Here is a 22,346-nt window from a genome sequence, read left to right as displayed (position 1 = left end):
CTTTCACGTTCACTTTTGCTTTCCCCATCAAAATCAATCCACCAAAGTCAGGTGGGACACGTCTGCCCTTCTGTATGTCTTCACTGTGTGATACTCTGCAAAATGCAGAGTGATGTTCTTAGACATTTGGAAACTGCGCCATAATTCTGTTTGGTGGCCGGTCTTTGAACTAAAAGGCTGAAGATCCGGGACCAAACCTAGTTGGCCTGTTATCTGATAGCACAATTGGAGGATGCGTTGTCCTGCTTACTGGCTATCTACCATTTTAGTCTACTCTTTAATGTTTGGAGTGACAGAATCCATCAATTTGTTTACAGATCAAGAGTCAAACTTTCAACATTTGGTAATAAATTAATTTGTCCACTCTATAGTCCTGTTTTCTTTCATCTTTTATTCTTCCTCCAAAACGAGGACAGGTGAGCTTACCCCAAATTGCTGATTTCTGGCAACTGGTATTATTTTACTTGCAACTTTTCAAAAAAGACTTTGAGTTGGGCAATTCACAAACATGCATGTTTCACATCCGTTAGGGGCTTGGCACTTGCATAGATTGTCTTGGAGTTTCACCATCTTTCGGTAAAAAGATTATTTCTCTTGAAGGTAGCAGGTTTTACACCGGAATAAAGTGTATTATGAGATACTTGCCATAATTCTTCCAGGTCTTCATTCGGCAAGCTTCCGTTCCATATTGGCTGCATTGGAGGTCTCTTTTTATCTTCCTCTTCACATGAGTATCTACCATTTTGCGGTTTCCTTTTTGAGTTAGCCAGATTCACATCTATGTCTTGTGACATCATGGTGTATGGTAATGCTGATTCTGCTATTACACAACATTATTCCTGCGATTGTATTCTGATACTATTGCATTCATTTAGCATGTAGTCCTAAAATAAAATTTTGCTCTGGATTACAGAGCCCTAGGACACTCCCGCGCCGCACGGCCACCAGCTGCTGCGTGTGCCTCCCCTTCCTCTGTGCCTCGCTGCCCGACTGCCGCCTCGTGACCACGCCCCCTCCTTCGAGTGGCGTGGTCCGTGATCGGCGCTCTTCTCCCTGTGCCCTGGTGTTTTTACTGTGTTTAGTTGTATAATTTGTTTGCATTGCTGTTATTTGTTTGCATTGCTGTTTCCCCCACTGTTTTGCCTGTTTCTCCCTGCCTGTCGCCGCCCTCCGTCTTCCCTCCCCGCTCCCCGCTTCCCGCCTCCACCGCTGACCCCGCCCCTTTTTTCCTTCTGTTCCCTCCCCGCTCCCGCCTCCCAGCTGCTCCGCCCACCCGCGCACTTCGCCATATATGGCGACCGTGCGAACGTGCAGCGGTCACGCGCAGCGGGCGCGCCGATTGTGCGCCGAAGGCGCGCCAAAGGTAAGCCCGTCTACGCCAGTCCGCGCCTGGACCGCGCCCAGTGCCAGGACCCCTGGCCCTCGAGGACCCCGGCCAACCCGCCTGACTTACTCCGCCGCCACCCTCATCGCACTCAACTCCGGCCGATTCCCAGGATGCTACCGAGCCACCCCACGACGCACCCACGGACCCTTCAGCTGCAACACCTGCAAGTTCACCTGCATCCGGACCTGCCCGACACCAGCACCCGCCAAGCCGAACACCAACAGCAACCACCTCAAGTGCATCCTCCTCAACACCGGCTCCGTCCACAGACACGCCATCGAACTCTGGAACCTCCTAGACGCCACAGCCCCTGACGTTGCCTTCATCACGGAGACCTGGATGAACGCCTCCTCAGCGCCTGACATCGCCATCGCCATCCCAGACGGCTACAAGATCACCCGGAGGGACCGCAACGCCAACCAGGTGGGAGGAGGCGTCGCCATCATCCACAAGAACACCATCCGCATCACGACCAGCACCGACCACCTCACCCTCCGCCGAACACCTGCATTTCCAGATCCACACCGACCCGAAGACCACCCTCAGAGGCACCCTGATCTACCGACCTCCGGGACCACGCACTCAATTCAGCGAGGACATCGCCGACTTCGTCAGCCCGCACGCCCTCCCCTCCGCTGACTACATCCTCCTGGGGGACTTCAACTTCCACCTGGAGAACAACAACAACTGCAACACCAGCACCCTGCTCGACAACCTCGCCAACCTTGGACTCAAGCAGCTGGTGTCCACCCCCACCCACCTCGCCGGACACACACTCGACGCCATCTTCTCATCCAGCAAAGACATCACCTTCAGCCACGCCACAGAACTCCACTGGACGGACCACAGATGCATCCACTTCACCTTCAGAAGAACGACGATCCACCACCACCAACAGGTTGCCCGAAGAAGCTGGAACAAGATCACAGCCGACCAGCTCGCCGCTTCCCTGAGTCAGCACCCTCCCGCCAGCTCAGCGAACCCCAGCCAGGCCGCCGACAACCTCACGAAGTGGATCAGCGACTGCGCAGACGAACTCGCCCCTCTGAGGATCCCGCCCAGCAGACCCAGCAGTAAGAGAGCCCCTTGGTACACCGACTAACTGAAGAGCTCCAAGAAGAACTGCCGAGCCCTCGAGAAAACCTGGAGAAAGGAACCCACGCCGGACAACAGGACCACCCTCAAGCTCGCCACCCGGAAACACCACCAACTGATCCGCACCGCCAAGAAAACGGCTTTCAAGAACCGACTGGACAACAACGCACACAACTGCAAGGAACTCTTCAACATCGTGAAAGAGCTCTCCAACCCCAACGCCGGAAACAACGACATCACCCCATCGCAAGACCTCTGCAACTCCCTCGCCTCCTACTTCCACAACAAGATCGCGGACATACACAACAGCTTCAGCACTCAACCAACGCACGCCACGACCGCAGTAACGCCACCCACCACCACCCTCCGCGCCTGGACCCCGGTCAACACCGAAGACACCGTCCGCATGATGAACTCCGTCCACTCCGGATCTCCGACCGACCCCTGCCCTCACCACGTCTTCAACAAAGCCGACGCTGTCATCGCACCCCACCTGCGGGACATCATCAACACCTCATTCGACACCGCCACCTTCCCCGAGAGCTGGAAGCACGCCGAACTCAGCGCTCTACTCAAGAAACCTACAGCAGACCCCACCGAACTCAAGAATTACCGCCCCATCTCTCTACTCCCGTTCCCAGCCAAAGTCATCGAGAAGACCGTCAACAAACAGCTGGCCGCCTTCCTCGAGACGAATGGATCCCTCGACCCATCGCAGTCCGGATTCCGTGCCAACCACAGCACCGAGACCGCCCTCATCGCCGCCCTCATCGCCGCCACCGACGACATCCGAGCCCTGATGGACAACGGAGAAACAGCGGCCCTCATCCTCCTAGACCTCTCCGCGGCCTTCGACACGGTCTGCCACCGCACCCTAGTGCAGCGCCTCAGCAATGTCGGAATCCAGGAGAAGGCACTGGAATGGATCGTCTCCTTCCTCGACGGTAGAACACAGAGAGTCCGCCTACCACCGTACAAGTCAGAGGCCACCGAAGTCATCTGCGGCGTCCCTCAAGGATCCTCGCTGAGCCCTACTCTCTTCAACGTCTACATGAGCCCCCTCGCGGCCATCGCACGCCAACACAACCTCAACATAATCTCCTACGCCGACGACACCCAGCTGATCCTCTCCCTGACCAACGACCCCGCCGCCGCCAGAGCCAACCTGCACGAAGGGATGAAAGAGGTAGCCGAGTGGATGACGACGAGCCGCCTGAAACTGAACTCAGGTAAGACGGAGGTCCTCATCCTGGGCTCCTCGCCCTCCGCCTGGGACGACTCCTGGTGGCCCCCCGCCCTGGGCACCGCACCCAAACCGACGAACCACGCACGCAACCTGGGCTTCATCCTGGACTCCTCCCTCTCCATGACCAGGCAAGTCAACGCCGTCTCCTCGTCGTGCTTCAACATCCTGCGCATGCTTCGGAAGATCTTCTGGTGGATCCCCACGGAGACCAGGAAGACCGTCACCCAGGCCCTCGTCACCAGCCGACTGGACTACGGCAACGCACTCTACGCCAGAACCACCGCCAAGATCCAGAAGAGACTCAGCGCATCCAGAACGCCTCAGCCAGACTCATCCTCGACGTTCCACGACACAGCCACATCTCCGGACACCTAAGAGACCTGCACTGGCTCCCGGTCAACAAGAGAATCACCTTCCGCCTCCTTACCCACGCTCACAAAGCTCTCCACGATCAAGGCCCGAGCTACCTCAACGACCGCATCAACTTCTACGCTCCCAAACGCCACATCCGGTCTGCCAGCCACGCCCTCGCCGCCGTCCCACGCATCCGGAGAGCCACCACAGGAGGAAGGTCCTTCTCCTACCTGGCCGCCAAGACCTGGAACTCCCTCCCGGCCGACCTGCGCCTGACCCAAGACCACCTCCCCTTCAGGAAGAAGCTCAAGACCTGGCTGTTCGAGCAGTAACGGCACCCCCCCCCCCCTACGGGTAGGTAGTGCGCTCTACAAATGTCTTGATTGATTGATTGACATTCATTCACTTCTTCTGCCGTAATCACATTATCATTGCTATACACCCATGCGAAATGTCGCTTTTGCATTTGTGATACTTTACTAATCTAGCTACTGAACGAGTGCGGCTTGCAAGATAGAAAAAATGCATGGAATATGTGGAAGAAGCTTCTCTCATTTAATTTCACTTTTATGCTTGTAGGTATATCTCACACCTGTATTCACTGGTTCTCATTTCATTTTGCTCTCATTTTGTCTCCTGCTTGCCATTACATCATGTAATTTCTCACAATTCTACTTTTAATGGCATTGACTTCACCAGAGTATAGAGTCCTAAACTCAATTGCCTTGACTTACTCAGAACCGTGTGCTATTTCTATAGAATCCAAGTTTAGATTTTATTTTGTTTTGTTAGTAAATGTTCATGTATTTTAGGAATACTAGTAGAATGCACTCATTCCAGTAAGTGGCATCTCTGACTTTCTAATTGGGACAATAATGACAGTTTTATTTGGCTACTATACACACAATAAACCTCTATCGTTTGCCCATTTTACTTTTGTCCTAAATATGTATGCTCCCCAGTATGTTTTTCTAACTCTTATTTTTATTGAGTTTTCTAGGGAAGAAATGCTAATTATTTATGAGACCCAAGGTGATGGTGTCTGTGTTAGAAATAACTTCACTTCCCACAAAAGTAATTCCAGTGTTAGGAAGGGTCTGTTCTAGAAATATTGAATGTTTTAGGTGTGGTTTCAATAGCCATGTAGCTTCTTTTAGATTGTCCGGAAAATTCCCCCTCCAAAAAAACTTGTAGTTCCTGCTGAAAGTTGTGCTACTTTGTCAAGAGTATGTATGAAATAGGGAAAAAGTCAATAATATTAATGATGAACAAGAACATCTTTACAGCACTCATGAGTTTGGTGTCAAATAACAATAGTATGAGTTTAAGACTTTGAAGGATCCTTTTGCTCTAGTGACTACTGGGGATGTTCCACTGGCATTTATTCTGGTGAACATGTAACCATCATCACACACACACCACTTCTTTGCCAAGAAGAACTCTTGTGTGAGTCTGACATCTAGGCTCAGTCATTTTAGGAATCTAAAATGGACTTGAATGGTTAGTTTGAATCATCCATTTCCTTTACAGGTTCTGTAATTGTAGTGGAAGTGTATGTTGCTTTCACGGGCAAGAAAATTTTTCGGTTGGGTGCGTCAAGGTTTGTTCAATGTTGTACTGTCACCAGGAAACAAACCGCATGTGTGTTGATGTTTAGGGGACTGTCTGTTTCTCTTGCAAGGTTTTCTGTGTGAGTCTTGGATCATTGGATCAGAAGGATTTTGCATGGCCAAGAGTTTGTAACTCTCCCTTGAGAGCTAGTGACATGCATATTTCTGATGTTTAATGCAGTAGGACAATTAAAGATGTTATTAGCAACCATCAAGAAGTGTTTGAGGAAGATTTGGATGTACTTAACGACTTTATACTGAATATCAAACCGAACAGTGTTTGTTCCTTGATGCACAAAATGTGAGTTGTTCCTCTCCACGTCAGACATGAGCTTACCCAGGTTCTCAGCACTTCGCACTCTGAAGATGTAATTGAAACTGTAGGTAGTTCTGTATGGTTATCCCTTATTGTAGTGGTGCAAAAGAGCAACAATGAATTCCGTGTCTGGTTTTATATTCTCTTAACTAGGCTATCAGGGTTGACTCATCCGCTTCCAAGAATTGATGATTTGCTGGCCAGGTTATATTGATCAAAAGTTTAGCAAATTGAACTTGCTGCATGTTATCAGATTATTCTCTCAACGAAATCTTGTCAGCTCACCAGTTTTTCAATATAAATCGATACCTTTTTGTCTTGGCATCAACTGCATCCTTTTTCAGTATGTATGGTAATATCTTTCTATACTTACATGGTATCTTAATTTTCCAAGAAGATCTCTCTATTTTTGGGTGAACTTGCAAGAACACAACAAGACACTACATTGCTAATGGCTTGCTTTTAAGGATAACACATGTGTGTTTGACCTAATGAGGACTTGGAGCAGGTAATTTGCAAGAACAGTAGTGCTCCTTGACCTAGGCTTGTCAAAGCTGGTAAAGGTGTTCCGAGCCTTAAGCAACAAGGATAAAGTTCTCTCTATTCTTAGTCTTTGTGAGTTTTACGTTAAATTCATGTCAAACTTTGCTTCTGTGGTGGAACCTTCCAAAACTCACTAAGAAAAGAGTTCAAATTGTATGGAACGATGCACACATTTCCAAAATTTCAAAGAAACATGTGGAATACCCAGCTCACCATGTTTGTCGACGACAAAATAATTTTCTCCTTCCCTCGCAATCTGGCTTCTGGCCTGAACATTGCACAGTCCGCTCTTTTGGGTTTCACTAGACATCTAAGAGACCATCAAGATGGTGGCGGACCGCCTCACTCATTTTATTGGATTTCAGTGTGGCTTTTGCCATGGTATCGCATTCAATCTTGTTCGCTAGAGTGGATGCATTAAGTCTGGATGTTTGGCACTCGGATGGCTTTCTTCTTTCTTAAAAGACCTTCTATTACAGGTCTTTTCGGCCAATGTGTGCTCTAAACTACAAGGAGTTCCACTATAAATAGAAGTGGGCTCTGCTTTGAGCCCACTTCTATTTAACATCTATCTCCGCCCATTGACAGACCTAGTGGAGAGCTGAGGACTTACCTTTTTTTCATATGCCAACGATATTCAGATTATTTATCTTTTATCGTTGGTACAGAGCCATAACCCTTTGTTTCTAAACCTGGGCTTAAGCAAAACTTTGACATAGATGAATACGAACTCCCTAAAGCTTAATGGGGATAAGACCGAGGTCATGATCGTGGGTAAGAACTGCTCTCTGTGGGGTTCTCGACACTGGCCAGAGTACATTTGGACCCTGCCCACCTCATCTCCTCTGGCTAAAAATCTGGATGTTCTCACAAATAATAAACTCTCCATGAAATCACAAGTGGCTAGAGTCACTGCTACTTGATTTGCACTTCTGAGATGGTGGAAAAAGATTCTTTGGCTGATCCCTTTAGCAGCACAAACCATGGTCATCCACGCCCTAATCCTATCCAGACTGGACTATTGCAACGTGTTTTACCTAGGCGCTGACAAGACCTTGGTACAGTGACTTTAGGTGGTGCAAAATGCTGCATCTCTGCTGCTCTTCCTCTTACCAAAAGCTGCCTCAGTCCCCCATCTGCTTCAGGAATTGCTTTGGTTGAGGATCATCAAGCGCATTGAGTTTAAAGCATTGTGCTTTGTTTAAAGCCAAACCTGAATTAAAACCTTGCTACATTCAGACACCAGTGGCTCCCTACCAGCCGACTCTCTTTAAGATTTTCAAATAAAACACTGTTCTATACTGAGATATTGTTTAACCCGCATGAAAGGTCACTCCTTTGCATATCTGACCTCTAAAATACTTTAAGGAATTGTAATTCATTCCTGAGCTTTCATAAGGGTTATCCTGTGCTGGGAGACCCCTTGGGAGTAGCTCTGCGCATTACAAATTGCATAATAATAATGTGTTTTGGAGAAAATAAAGTCCGATGTATTCAATGCTGTCACCTATAACTAACCATCTATTCCTGGTTTGGCCTTAAATGTACAGTGAATGCCTGAGACCATTAGCCTGGTGCAGTTTTGACACCAAGAACCAGAAGGGGTGAACAAATTGTAAGGTTTGCGCCACTTGTTTTGAAGAATGTAGAAAAACAACATTCTGATATTGAGATACACTTGCAGGTACTTGGGGCATGCATTCGTTTTCAGAATGTATTTTTGGGGTAAACATTTCACTTCTGAACAGATTACAAACTGTTGCTGTTCATACTTGGTGAACCTGGGACATATTCCAGCAGAATGAAAGCCAGGTCGGCAAGGCTGAGTACCAAATTGTTAGTTTTCTTTTATGGTGTAGCACATCCCTTACAGATGAAATCGGCCTTCTGATAACTTCTCATGGTTGCCTGTGTCAGACGGGAAAGAGCTTGAGGGAGACTCAAAGGACCTTGAATGCTTTATTGCTTCAGTCCACTTTATTAGTCTGACGTGTGCCACAGAAGGACAATGGCGTGGGACTATAAATTCGATGCGGTTATTCAGACCAATTTTAAACTTGCCGCAAAGGGGTGGCCTAATAAAAAGTTGTTTGCAAGGTGATTTGCAGTGTTTTGCTTATGTAGCGTCGGAATTGTCCAGTGAAAATGGCATCCTCTTTTGAAGGGATAAGCGAGTTCCTCCCTCAGTCTTGAGTATTAAACTGGTGGGAATTGGCACATATTGACCAGGCATGTATGTATTTATGTATGCCCAATTTAGACAGTGGGAAACTGGCGAAAAGGCACTGGAGCTCTTTACAGGGTCAGATACAAGCACAAAGTCGTCAAGTGATAGTGGAGGTAGCTTGTTTGTGGACTGTTAATGCATTGTGATGTTGTGCTCTTTACAGAGCTGCGCATTTGCTTCAATTTAGGAAAGAGTTAGAGTTGTGGCCATCCTTATAAATTCAGGGATGTTGTTCCACATCCGGTATGTGCTGATGGTCAAACATGGACATTGATAGCGCTCAAAGTTGGTGGTGTGGAAGATGCAGAATTGCTAATAAGCACCTGGTTGCTAAAATGCCATCCATGGCATCCGAATGGACATACTGATTTGCACCTGGAAGAAAATTACTTCAGATTTCTTGGCAGACTTTCATGGATAAAGGATTGGTGGGTTTAGGTTTACCCTTGTCCTCATTGATTACCAATCTAAATGGCTAGATGTCAGATTTGCAAGGCATCCAGATACCAATGTAGTTATTGAGTCTTTACATGTATCCTTGTTTCAGACATTGGCGGTACAATTCACCTGAAACGTTGTGTCATTGCTGCTGCTTTGGATAATAACCCTCCAACAAACATTTTCTAAATCAACTGGCTAGCACAATAGCGTAAAATAAATAACAAACACTGAAAAAATAGAGGCATACGTTTCTCCTTTTAGTTTCACATTACTGAACTAAAATCTAAATAGATCCTCCCAGGGAGTCACTGCTGAAGTTATTTCTTACCTCCACAACTTTTCAGTAATTTCCTTTAATGACCTACCCTTTCACTCATTGAACGTCTGTCTCAACAAAGCACTGCACTGTGACACTTCTTCCCGGAGCACTCAGTCTGACCTTGTTGAACCTCCTGGAATACTGCCATTGTGTACATGAGACACACTGTATGGGGGCGAGGGGGGGGGGGGGTGTCTCCCTGAGGGTCCCAGTGGCATGTTTTTCAGCATTTGTTATTGCTGCAAATTCTTAAACCTGTTCCAACAAAAATGTAACCATTTCTCCAGTTTTTTCACATAGTCCCTCTGATTTGAACTGCTTTTCTTAATGTGCGGTACTTCAGAAAATCCTGAAACAACCTGAATTTCCAACCCCTGAAACCAAAGAGATATGAAAGGAACTTTAATTTTCTAAAGCTGTGTCCTTACATAAAATGATGTCTGCGGCGAAAGAGTAGGAATACTCACTGCCTTTGTTGGAAAAAGAATACATATGTGTACCTGTAGGGATTGGGAATCTACCAGTATATGATGCTTATCTTGTTAGATGCTCACTTCTGTTCACTGGACTTAAGGCACTTTATTCTTTGCAGATGCAGAGTGTCATTGGCCTGATACGGAGCTGAACAGGAGGAGGAAGACATTCTGCAGCAAAGTGGAGGGTTATGGTAGCGTCTGCAGCTGTAAGGATCCTACACCTATAGAATTCAATCCAGACCCAGTAAGCATTAAGAGCCCAGTCTTTTGTGGTATATTTTTCGAATGAGTCCGGCAAATGCTGTGTAATGTGATGTTGAATGGCATTTGTGAATAAGGAATGTCAATGCTGTAATAGTGCACCAACTTTAAACATCTGGGACGAGTCTCAGAGTTTCAAGTTGAAGTATGCCTTTCCAGGTGCTGTCTGGTAAGTTGATCTTCACGTTGCACTCGCACATTGTGATGGCTCCATTTTGGCATAGGGGCCAATAACCAAACCAGCCTTTCTCAGTTCTGTATTTATCAAAGAAATTACTTGTTGGTTAAGGAGATAAAACCAGTGAATTAACGTTGTGGGTCGGAACACGAATGGGTGGTGGGTGAGGTCATCTGACGTCTGAGATCACGGTGTATCACGGTGGTTTCTTATGAAGAAATATTGCAGAGCCATGATTAAGTGCCTCTCTTACTGTACTCTACTAAAACATTGGTATTACTGTTAGTCCTGTAGGGTGATATGGACTTCCAGGGGTGTAATGTAGACCCTTGTGGTCCGACACTCCCCCCGGCTTCGATCCAGCCCAAGGCCAAAAAGATGTGAGATCACATTCTGCAGGAGGGCCCATCATTTTGTGCTTCTCTACTGTAGCTCCCGTATGTGAATTTGTTCGATTTATTGCACCCTTGGCATTCAGAATTAATTGGACCATTCAGTTTGCAATGCCATTAAGGCATATGCAACGTCAGTCTTACCTTAATTACGGGAAAAAGCTTTAAATTCAGGATTGAATAAAAAAGTACTAGATGTGTTATCTAAAATAATACTTCAATGTAGAGCACAGGTCTACGGCGAGATGTAAAACCTATATGAATGACCCAAGTAGTCCAGTAACAATATCTTTCTTAGTATTGGACTTGCAACAATGTTGAGGAGATGGGAATGGCTGGTAGTCACCAACACAGCAACCTAGTATACTAAGTTTTCTAAATCGTTTTCCAGATGGACTAAGGCTTTCCTTCCCATCTCCACAATTCAATAGTTCTGTACTGTTACGGCAACTTGTTCCTTCAGTAGTAGTGTTGCTAATTAGCTAATTTAAGGATTTATGCAAAGTGTCTGATGTTAGTCAGTTTTAGGTTCTATGAGCTAGTGGTGGTCAATCTTGATTCATTTTTAAGAACTTTCATATTAAATTTGAGTGACAACATTTCCAGCAGTTGAAGTTGGATAACGTTTAATCACGGGATCCTGTATGGAAGACTTTTTTTTTTCCTACACTTAGGACCCGACCCACAGAAGAACCTATTTTTAACCCAACACTCTGAGAATTCCACCTGCTTAATTTTAGATATTACAAAAGTCTCCACCTTTGTGATCTCACCTGTGCTATTCAATAGATTTTCAAATGCATGTGGTTAGAGCAACTGTACTATTAAACGGACATTGACCTATTCAATACAATAGTGCAAAGGTCAAGTTGCAATTTTCTAGCACAGTAGAGCCATTTTCCCATAAGCTAAACAGCACTGTTAGCTGCTTCACAGTTTGTATGTTGCACTTACTTTACATGTGGAATTAATTCTGATAATGGTCTTAGTCCTCTTCAGAGTGATATTTAGGTTTCGACTGCACAGCGCTTGTACTGTGCTTGTGAAATCGATTGTTTTTAATCTAAACTTAAAAGGGGCTTACATCCCACTCCCCTTTTTCCTGGCTTTTCATTTTTTACTTTTCTCCATTTCTGTTGGTTGTAGCATATTTTCCTGCATTTATCACTGCTTGTTCCTTATCTTCTCTCATCAGTTTCCAGTGGCTGAAATACTGTCTTCTTTGGTGGAACAATTTTTTTTTATATAGTTGTGGCTCTTTTTGACTTTTCGTCTTGCAGCAGATTTATATAGCAACTTATCTCCCGGAGAAAGTGATTTACCCAGAATCGCAGGATGTTGTGCCGCTGAGGCTCGAATCAGCAGCTCTGGCCACTGCACCGCATACTCTCCACTCCTGTGTTACTTGCCAGAGAGCTTCTCATTCCGGACGAGGATTGATTAAAAAAAAAAAAAGCATTAATTCTTCACATTGGCGAAACCAATGCATTACCAGACCCCTTTTACAGCTTAACAGTTTAGAGCTCAAAGCCTCTGTGAGGCTTTCTTAGTCACGGTGTGGCTCTCAAGCTAGGATGGCCCTTTGTGGCTGTGAGGCTAGAGGCATCCTTTCCTGCTATCCCAACATGGGTTGTCTCTGATAAATTAAATTAAGTCCAATAACTATTTTTTCAAGTTGTACACTAAGTCCAAAATCATTACACTAGCTTCTGTGCTAAAATAAATTGGATTCTCACCTCCCACTCTCGCCCGACTTATTTCTGTATGTCTTTTTCACATCTGAAAATTAAGTTATGACTGTGGGTATAATAGAACTTGACAAAGATCTAATCGCTTCTCTCTGGTGTTTAATTAGTGCAAGAGCTGACCTGCAGCACCATATACTACCTACTCTGTTCTAGTATTCACAGCACATCTGTTCCTCTAATTCAAATTGTCGTCTGGTCAGTGCCTTAAATTGTTTACTGTGCTAATTTGGCTACTCCTGTTTCATGTCGGAGTATTGCCTGTCCCACATGCTTTTGACTGTCATTTGCAAAACTGTCCTTAATTGGATTGCGGGGTGCCTCTTGCATTTCCCATAACATGTTAGACTTGCATATTAATTCCAGGGCGCTTCTGTGGGTAAACATTGAGATCTATGTACATGTTCAAAACCTGAACCCATTTTAATGGGGTGTCATTTATTTGCAGATCAAAGACAACAAGGTGACCAATGTTCCAGTTGCCGTGATTGCTGGAAATCGACCGAACTACCTTTACAGGTGAGCGTCAAAACTTTGCCATTAGCCATTTCCCTTCTGTTAAGGTGAGGGCAGTAGTTTTGGAAATATAGATGCAAGGCTGTAAATGGAGCCAACAAATTTGCTGCTAGAGACCTCAAGCCACCCCTGAGCTGAGCTGAAACATTCTATTCTTTCTCTTTAGCCCATCCAACAGTTTTTTTCCTTTGAGTTAGCCGAAAGCCACTTTTTCTGAGCTGAATATCAAAAAAGTGTTTGTCCCCTCTGCGTGAGACATGAATTGATTATGCCAATGGCTTCACACTACCATTACACACTACCATTACATCAGCATTCCTGCCATGACCTCCACAGATGCTATTGTGCTGGGTTATGGCAGCCTCATCAAGGAAGTGCTTAATGCCAGTTTAAAGATCAGTTATGCAAGTGAACGGCATATCTTTTTGCCTCGCCTTGGTGCATATTTGTATGAGTGACCTAAAAACCCTCTAACAAATTAAAACCAGCATTGGCAAAGCAATGGGCCTGGTGTTGGCTCCAGCTCTTTTGGCTTTAATTCTTGTTTGGTCATGATTTTGCAAAATTTGATTGATGAAAACGCAGCTGGGTCCTCATCAATCAAAACAATGAAAAGAAATTCACTTAAGGCAACATTAATTTTTGGTTTTCAAAACCATACATTGCTTTAGTAGTCCCTGATACTTAAGGGAACTCCTTTGTGTCGCTGTGCTCCTGGTACATGGGCGAAATGCAGCCGCTCATAGTAAAGTAAGCCAGTAGTTGAAGAGACCAGACCCGTAGCCCCAGGACATATGGTATGTTATGTTATCCCTTTGTTAAAGCGCAAACAGCTGCCCCAGCAACGGAGCGTCCCGGCGCTAACCTAACCAGTACCTGAGGAGTGGGTGGGATAACCAACAAGACTAGATGACAGAAAAGAGGTGGGTTTTGAGTTCCATCCGGAAGACGGTCAGATTGGTTAGGGTGCGGATGTGTAGAGGCAGGGAGTTCCAGAGTCTTGCACCTAAGACTTTGAATGAGCGTCCGCCCATTCTACAGAGCTTGGTTCGGGGGACCGTCACGAGGTGCTGACCTAGTGAGCGCAGGGTGCGCTGGGGGGTGTAGGGTACTAGGAGCGGGCGTAGAAGTTCGGGACAGTCGTCAGAGTTAAGAATTTTGAATGCCATTGTGAGGGTTTTGAAGTGAATTCGGGATTCAACAGGTAGCCAGTGAAGGTTACGAATGGTGGCTCTAGCAGAGCACCTGCGTGGGAGACCAACCACCGCTCTGGCAGCCGAGTTTTGAATGCGCTGCAGTCTTGCTAGTTCTGCTTTGTTTGCCCCCAAGAAAAGGACATTGGCATAGTCCAGCCGGGCAAGGATCATGGATTGGATGATTAGCTGGCGGGTTCTGGAGTCAAAAAAGCCGAGTATCGGGCTAAGGCTCCTCATTAGCCCCACACACGTAGCTGCCACTTTCTTTGTGTGGGACTGAAAGTTAAGTGATGATTCAAGCCAAACACCTAGGTTCTTGACAACATTTTTTGGGACGGGGGTGGGGCCAAGCAGAGAGGGCCACCAATGATCGCTCCAGTGGCTAGGGTTTTTGCCAAGAAGAAGCACCTCCGTTTTCCCGGCGTTTAGCTGCAGGCAGTTGCGCGTCATCCACTGTGCAACTGCCGCTAGGCCATCCCTGAATTTAGTAGCCGAGGGTGATGGGCCTTCAGAGAGTGTGATGACCAGCTGTGTGTCGTCGGCGTACGACACCAGCGTATAATGAGCGGAAGAAAAATGTCAGTGGCACAGAAACAGGCCAATGGATGAAGAGGACGTACTGAAAGCCCTATAAGTAAGTATATTATACAGAGTAGTTCAGTTAAATAAAAAGGTGTCGTGAAAATTTGTTGGAGTCTGCTTCCGTCAGGAAGACAGAGGCACGTGCACTTATTCCTTTTTACATAGTGGGACTCCTATGTAGGAGCTATTACCTGGTATGACTAGAAGAGTACCATAGGCAAATAAATGAGAATCTGTTTCACATATCTTTTTATCACTTCCTGTTCTGCTGCAAGCAAGTTGTTACTTCGGTTTTGATGCACACTGGAGTGAGCATAGCCTGGTGACTTTCTTTTAAGCACCACCGTTCTTTTCCATCTTGAAATGGTAGCCACTTGTTCTGGGTCACAAGAGAAGTCACTGTAAATTTTCTTCTTTGTCAAGGACTGTTGATTAGCCAAGAGAAAATGCTGTTTTGCGCGGCATAACACAGGTGTCGATGGAACCTAATTAATGAGAATGCTGTGGAGACTTTCAGCAGTGAATTGAAGTGATGTACTATGAATTTTGCCATCCCTACCTGAGCATAATAGTTTAATGTTTACATAAGCATATTAGCTTGATTGTATACTTACCAGGAGATTATAGTTTGCATATCTCGTTTGCCACACCATCCTAGCCTAATAACTGGGCACCAATTGATGTATGTACCAGTTACCTTGATTGTATAGTCCCTGGTTATTGTAATAAATCTCTATATTTATTAAGACACAATGTTACTTATGGCATGATAGAAAGTGAGGTGTGCTGGATGGCTTAGAGACACACTCTTCTGCTGACCAATGTGTTTTGAGCTTGCAATTCCGAATTGCCTTTTAATATATACATTGTATATGTAGTGCTATTACTTTTCATTGTAATGTCATTACACCTACATCCCAAATATTATCTTTGTCATTTCCAAAGACCCACAATAAGTAACCATTATGTGAGTTGAGTATTTAAAAAAAAAAACACTCTCCAAGACTTTCAAGTTCATAAACATTGTGCTGTGAAACATCACACTTTACCCCCACATAAAACGCTTGCAAATTTGCACAGTTATGATTTTATTCTGACAACGCTGTAGAAGAGTACACATATTGAACTTGTCTCATTTATCCCTTTGTGGTTCTATGCCCAGGTGTCATACCAGTTCTTGGTAATGCTGAGCTGGAGCATCCTAATGTCCCTTTGAAGCCAATTTGCATTTTGTGTTCCCACAAGGCATTGTGCCAAAGTCTCCTTGGTTTTCTCTCTGTGATTCTCCCATTCCCTCTTTACCTGTGGATGTGGGTGAAGGAATGTAGGAGACTTCCTACTTTAACTCAGCCATGCAGTGGTTATCTTATCCTTCTCAAACCTCTTGCTAGAGTGGTTCATGATGTGTAGCGGCATTGGAGACCATGGTCATCTCTGTAAAGATAGATGTAACTTCCTGCTTGTCCCTTCCACCTTCGTGTAGGGCTAAGTACTGTTTTTTGGCTTCAAAAGAAGATGATTCTTGGTAACTTAAAAGGAAATCAACCCCATCCAAGATGGATGCCTTCTGGGTGATATTGTGTGAGGCAGCGTTTGTAGCTGGTCGATGTCTTGTAACAGTACATTGCTGGTTTGTTTTTTCCAGTTGTTTTGTCCCTTACTACATTTATTTTTATGTACCTTTTGAAATTCCTTTGTTTTACAGAGGTCAATGTTATGCAGTTTAGGAAGCTGGCTCTTTGCACAGTAGAACTCTTTTTGGTATACTATATAATACTATATAAAGAGTCGAGGTATTACCTTATAACTTGACAGGGTCTTGCTCTATCAATCCCAAGGTGCTCTTTTAGGGTGTAGTTTGATCGAGCAGTCTTAGGTTTGTCAGAGAGGAGTGTTATACGTCTGCAATACACAGTCAGTAAATGATGCACACTACTCAATAAGGAGATCTCCGCTAATTTATAAAAAGTAACACATATATAATATTTAAGTACCAGGATCAATATGATCAGGTGCATACAGTTCGAGAAACGTTTAGTTTTAAAAAGTCAAAACTGCAATTTCCAGAGGTGACAATATTACAAATTGCCACCTCTGCACAAATACTGAATACAGTGGCTTCATAGCGACTTACAGGACCAATCTCATGAACTTTAGGTGGGGCTTTAGGGGAGTAGCCAATGAGCTACTGACCCCTGGGGTCACTATACCTCCTATATGACCACTTCCTGGGGGAATTGGGCATAACCCTGTCCCAGAGCTCCTAAGGTTGCCATAACCAAGATGGCAGACTTCTGATTTTCGTATTTACTTCAGGTAGCCCACCTTAAGGGTGGAACAGGGGACCTGTTCAAAGCAACACCAAGGACCAGACTCTGAGGCCTGCGTAACTACCAAAACTCAACACCCGAAGCAGTCACTGCCCTTTTACGTCCGACCCAAGCTGATGTGGGCCAACTGTGCTAACCAGGTCCTTCAGAGCATGGGTTCAACTCTCCTGGACTCCCTGACTTCGCCTGCAGCTTCTGCACGCCGACACTGATCAGGCCTGGCTGCTCCTTAAAGAACAAGCATTGGCATAGCCAATAGGTCTTGCCTCTGGGACCTTATAAGTGTTTAGCCATGCAACAGTTGAAGTTGTTGCACCAAGGATATTGTGCTGGATAACAAAAACACTGTCCAGAAACACAGGACCAGAAAAACAATTTGGAAAGAGGCTGAAATTTGCACCAACTGCGGCATCTGGGAGCAGCCTGGCCGGGTACGGGCCATCGCAGGGTTCATCCTCCGAGGGCTAACTAGTGGCATGGGTATTCTATAGCGCTTCGGGGGTGCCTCGTCGCAACGCCCCACTTATGCATCACTGACGAGCAGGCGGAAAGATCGCTGTCCTCTGCCAAAGTGTCAGGTCACACACACAGCAGGTGGTACACACAGTTCCCACCCCTCCCCATACCTTAACTCCTGGTGATTGGTCTTGTAAGTCAAAGTACTGTACCCTTTTTCCGAACTTGCTTTCCCTTCAATAGGATGTCTTTGAAGAACTCTGAAGTTGGGGTCGTCTTTACTGGTTGCCAAAATATTCAGCTTGCAAACAAGGCGGCAGCAAATGATTGCCAGTCACAATGATAGTCGCAAAAGGCAGGATGTTGTGTGTTGTATATCTTTCATATAGTAATACAAATTACATACATGACTGCATTTAACATTCTAGAATGAGTGTAAAAGGTGTATGGCCTAGAAAAGCTGGCTGTTTGCATGGTAAAACTAACAAATGTGTGCTTCATCACCATGGGTTTGATTTTAGAAACTACCCAGTTTTTTGACGTTGTTCAAATTAAAAAGTCTTTCCACTTCTGTGGTACACTTATTGTATTTGCAACTTTAAAGGAAGGTGTCCTTGTAGATGTCCATCTTGAATGGAAGAATAAAAAAGTAGCATTGGCTTCCCTAACCTCTGTTTGCCTCCGCAAAATATGCACATTTCTCCAGTATTAGGGGTGTCTTTCATAGATTCACATGCTTGAATATTCCCCGTCGTCGAAGTGGGAGTCCCAAGGTAAATAAAATAACAATAATGCTAAATATATTTAAATATATATAATATATATGTACATATAATACATAATAAAGAATAGGAAACATAATAGAAACCTCAAAAAACTATTCCTACATAGGAAAGCATGGCCAAAAAAAAATACTTGTAACACATTAGTGTCATTATGTTAGTCCAAATTACAGCCAATCGGGCGTCAGCACCCTCTAGAACCTTCTCCTCAGAAGCTCAAGCCCTCAGATTTTCTACCGCACGTCGTGTGAAGGGAGTCTCCCTGAGCTCTGCTCAGTTTTCACCTCTACTCTTCTAGTTCCAGTGTTTTTCACAAAATGTCAAGTAAGATGTCTTTATTTAGACCTTGCTCTTCTTGTGGGAAGCTGCACCTTTTTGAAAAGGACCCCCACCAGAAGTGTATTTATTGTTTATATCCTGATCATGAGGCTAGCAGCTGCAAGTTGTGTAGAACTTTTTCAACAAAGACTCTGAAGGACAGAGAAGGCCGCCTTCTCCTTTGGCTTCAACGTCTAAAAGACAAGGATTCTGCCCTGTCAGACGCAGAAAGTTTTCATTCTGGACTTTCTTCAGCAGCATCTAAGCGTGGTAGTTTACAGGATGTTCCTTCACCTTTCCTCAAAAAGATGAAGTTGGCCTTGCCTCTAGCTCCTGGGGCATCTGCAGCCACCCCTACCACCTGTACGCCCACGAGACCTAGCTCTCAGGCGTCCTCTGCTGCCTTTAGAGGTGTTTCTACGCCTCTCAAAGTTCCGCCGTCGAGGGGAGCGTCGACGAGCGCTCCGACGACGAGAACTGCTTTTGCTGCATCCTCGACGACTACGCGGACTACTACTTCAGCTTTTTCTTCGTCGACGACGGTCTCGTCGACAGCATCCACGTCGACGAGAGGTGCCTTGCCTTCTAAGCCAGTTCCGTAGACGATTCCCATTTCCTCGTCGACGAAGAACAAAGAATCCACGTCGACGAAAGTCTCCAAGAAATCATCGTCAACGACGACGACTCCGTCGACCAAGATCTCGTCGACTAAGATTCCGTCGACCAAGACATCGTCGACCAAGGACTCGTCGACGAAGTCATCGTCGACCAAAGCCTCGTCGACGAAGACTCCGTCTACGGATGTTCCACTGACGTCGACGACCGTTCCGTTGACGATTGCTTCGTCGACGGCCTTGTCTACAGCTGCTCGACCGTCGACAGTGGCCCCGACTAAGACTCCGTCGACAGCCATACCGTCGACAAAGATTTCTCCAAAACTATCTTCGTCGATGAACAAGTCAGTATCGTCGACGGTCACGACGACAGCACCGTCGACGGTGGCACCACTTTTCTTTGCCTCGTTGCCGTTAGTGCCTCTGAAGACTTCGGCATCTTCTAATTGTCGCGACAAGGCTCCTTGTCACCAGCTCTCTGATCCAGAGCTGCAACCACCTTCTCCAATGTTTACCACTACATCTGAGCCTGAGACTGACTCTGAGCAAAAGTAGGATACCTTTGGAGCGGCACAAAGTCCATCTGACTTAATAATTGTCAGGACTCGGATTCTGACGAAGGTGAGGGTGATCAACAGGAGGAACAACAGGTCCAAGTCCCTATGGCTACCATTCCTTTAACTCTGATATCAAATCTCCAACATGTGCTGGATGATTAGAACCGCCGTTACCCAGCTTACGCCACAGAGTACACCTGCACCATCTCCGGGTACTGTAGTACTGCCTCCACCGCAGGATGCGGATGATGAGGCGGCCCCAAAACGCGAGGACGGAGAGGTCCCAGACAATTCAGATGAAGCAGGCGACCTGGATATGGCGGACTAGGATGATTATCGGGCACAGACGCCCTCACCTCAGCCAGGGAATTCTGGAGATTCACCTCCTGTAGATATCGCCAGTTTCCATCTTTTAATGGATAAAGCAGCTCTGCGCTTTAAATTAACAATGTCACAACGTGAGGAGGACTGTTTCCTTTATGATTTTAAAGACAAACCTTATAAACAGACCCAGACAATTCCTATCATTGATTTTGTTTGGAAGGAAGGAATTAAACTCATAACGGCTCCAAATTCCTTACCTGCGCAGATACCGTGCCTTGAGAAAAAATACAAAGCTCCGGTTGGCTCTCCGGCATGCGTGCTTTCACAATCCAAGCCGGACTCGGTAGTAATTCAGGCTGCACAGCGTCGATCCCGGAACCCAGCGGCTCCTATCACAGCCCCTCTGGATAGAGAGGGTCGACGCCTGGATGCTATTGGCCACAAGTTCACAACGATATCTTCCACATCTGTCCGGGCAGCCATTGCCTTGGCCATCTTGGGTCGTTATGACCGACAAATGTGGTCAGACATTTCAGATCTCATTGAACTCATACCTGATGCTTCCAAAGCTGACGCTCTACAAATCCTTCGAGATGGCCAGAGAACGTCAGAAGAAATGATCGACTGCGCAGTCGATGTGGCTAACACAGGATTCTGTCTGCTTGCAAGTGCAGCTGCACTCCGACGACAAAGTTGGCTAAAGTCCACATCCTTCCGGCAGGAAGTTCAATCCAGGCTACTGGACATGCCTTATGATGGGGAATCGCTGTTCGGATCCCATATTGATACCGCCCTGGAGTCCATTAAGAAAGACACCGATACGGCAAAGTTTTTGGGCTCGTTGCAATTTCGGAAGCAGTCCTTTTGAGGTGCGCGCGGACGCAGCACTTTTTCCAATGTTCGAGGTGGGCAGCAGTACCGCAAAAAACACAGTTGATGGACAGAATGCAGAACAATGTCTTACATTCACCCCAGTACAAAGATCTGGGCCTAAATCCATCGTTTTTTTGCACTCCACACCACCCTAGGTCAGACAATGGCTATATGCAAATCTGCCTTGACCCTGTGCCTCATGGGAACAGTCCAGCCCGAACTACCAAGCCATGTCTTTCCTAGACCGGAATCCAGCATCCAAGGACCGGTTTCTGGCTAACGGCCTTCTTCAGCCTGTATAGCTTGACTCCAGTGATGTGGAGAGCCTGGGACTCACGTCTGAGCATACCCAGCCCACTCGGGGTGAAAATTGCAAAAAACACAGTTGATGGACAGAATGCAGAACAATGTCTTACATTCACCCCAGTACAAAGATCTGGGCCTAAATCCATCGTTTTTTTGCACTCCACACCACCCTAGGTCAGACAATGGCTATATGCAAATCAGCCTTGACCCTGTGCCTCATGGGAACAGTCCAGCCCGAACTACCAAGCCATGTCTTTTCCAAGGACCGGTTTCTGGCTATCAGCCTTCTTCATCCTGGATAGCTTGACTCCAGTGATGTGGAGAGCCTGGGACTCACGTCTGAGCATACCCAGCCCACTCGGGCAATACCGCTCATACAATCAGAGCGGCCAACGTTACACGCCCAATCAGCAATCTCGCCAGCAGTCCTCCAGGCCTTACAGAGGAAAGTCCTCTTACCGGGGATCCAACTCTAAGCTCCAATGACTTTTCTCGCCATCAAAGTGTTGAAGGTCGAATCTCTCTGTTTTATTCTCAGTGGTCCTCGATCACCTCGGACCGCTGGGTTTTGGACATTATACGACGGGGTCATGCCCTAGAGTTTATAGAGATTCCTCCGTGTACTCCACCTTGTGGCCCGCCTCCTCCACACCTCGAGGAGCTTTTCCGTCAGGTTCGTCTTGTGTCAAAAGGTGCAGTCGAAGTGGTCCCGAAACATCAAAGAGGAGATGGGTTTTACTCTTGATTCTTCCTCATACTTAAGAAGACCAGAGATTGCCGACCCATTCTGGATCTGAGGGCTCTCAACCAGTTCCTAAAGTCTCAATCGTTCCGCATGTTGACGTTACAGGAAATCCTGCGTCTTCTATCCAGCGAGGATTTCATGACCACCATAGACCTTC

General features: G+C 46.1%; 1 protein-coding gene across 1 annotated transcript in view; it reads left to right on the top strand.

Annotated features, from left to right (window-relative positions):
• POMGNT1 (protein O-linked mannose N-acetylglucosaminyltransferase 1 (beta 1,2-)) overlaps positions 1 to 22,346 on the top strand; it is a 227,840-nt gene that overhangs the window by 88,692 nt on the left and 116,802 nt on the right. The window contains exons 8-9 of the mRNA XM_086952341.1: positions 10,131 to 10,258; positions 13,039 to 13,109. Coding sequence (XP_086808467.1) covers positions 10,131 to 10,258; positions 13,039 to 13,109 — 199 coding nt within the window. The remainder of the gene's footprint in view (positions 1 to 10,130; positions 10,259 to 13,038; positions 13,110 to 22,346) is intronic.

Source organism: Lissotriton vulgaris, chromosome 1_1 (assembly GCF_964263255.1).
Source record: "Lissotriton vulgaris chromosome 1_1, aLisVul1.2, whole genome shotgun sequence".
Taxonomy (NCBI): Eukaryota; Metazoa; Chordata; class Amphibia; order Caudata; family Salamandridae; genus Lissotriton; species Lissotriton vulgaris.
Note: the sequence above shows the minus strand (reverse complement) of the source record. Positions and strands in the feature narration are given on the sequence as shown.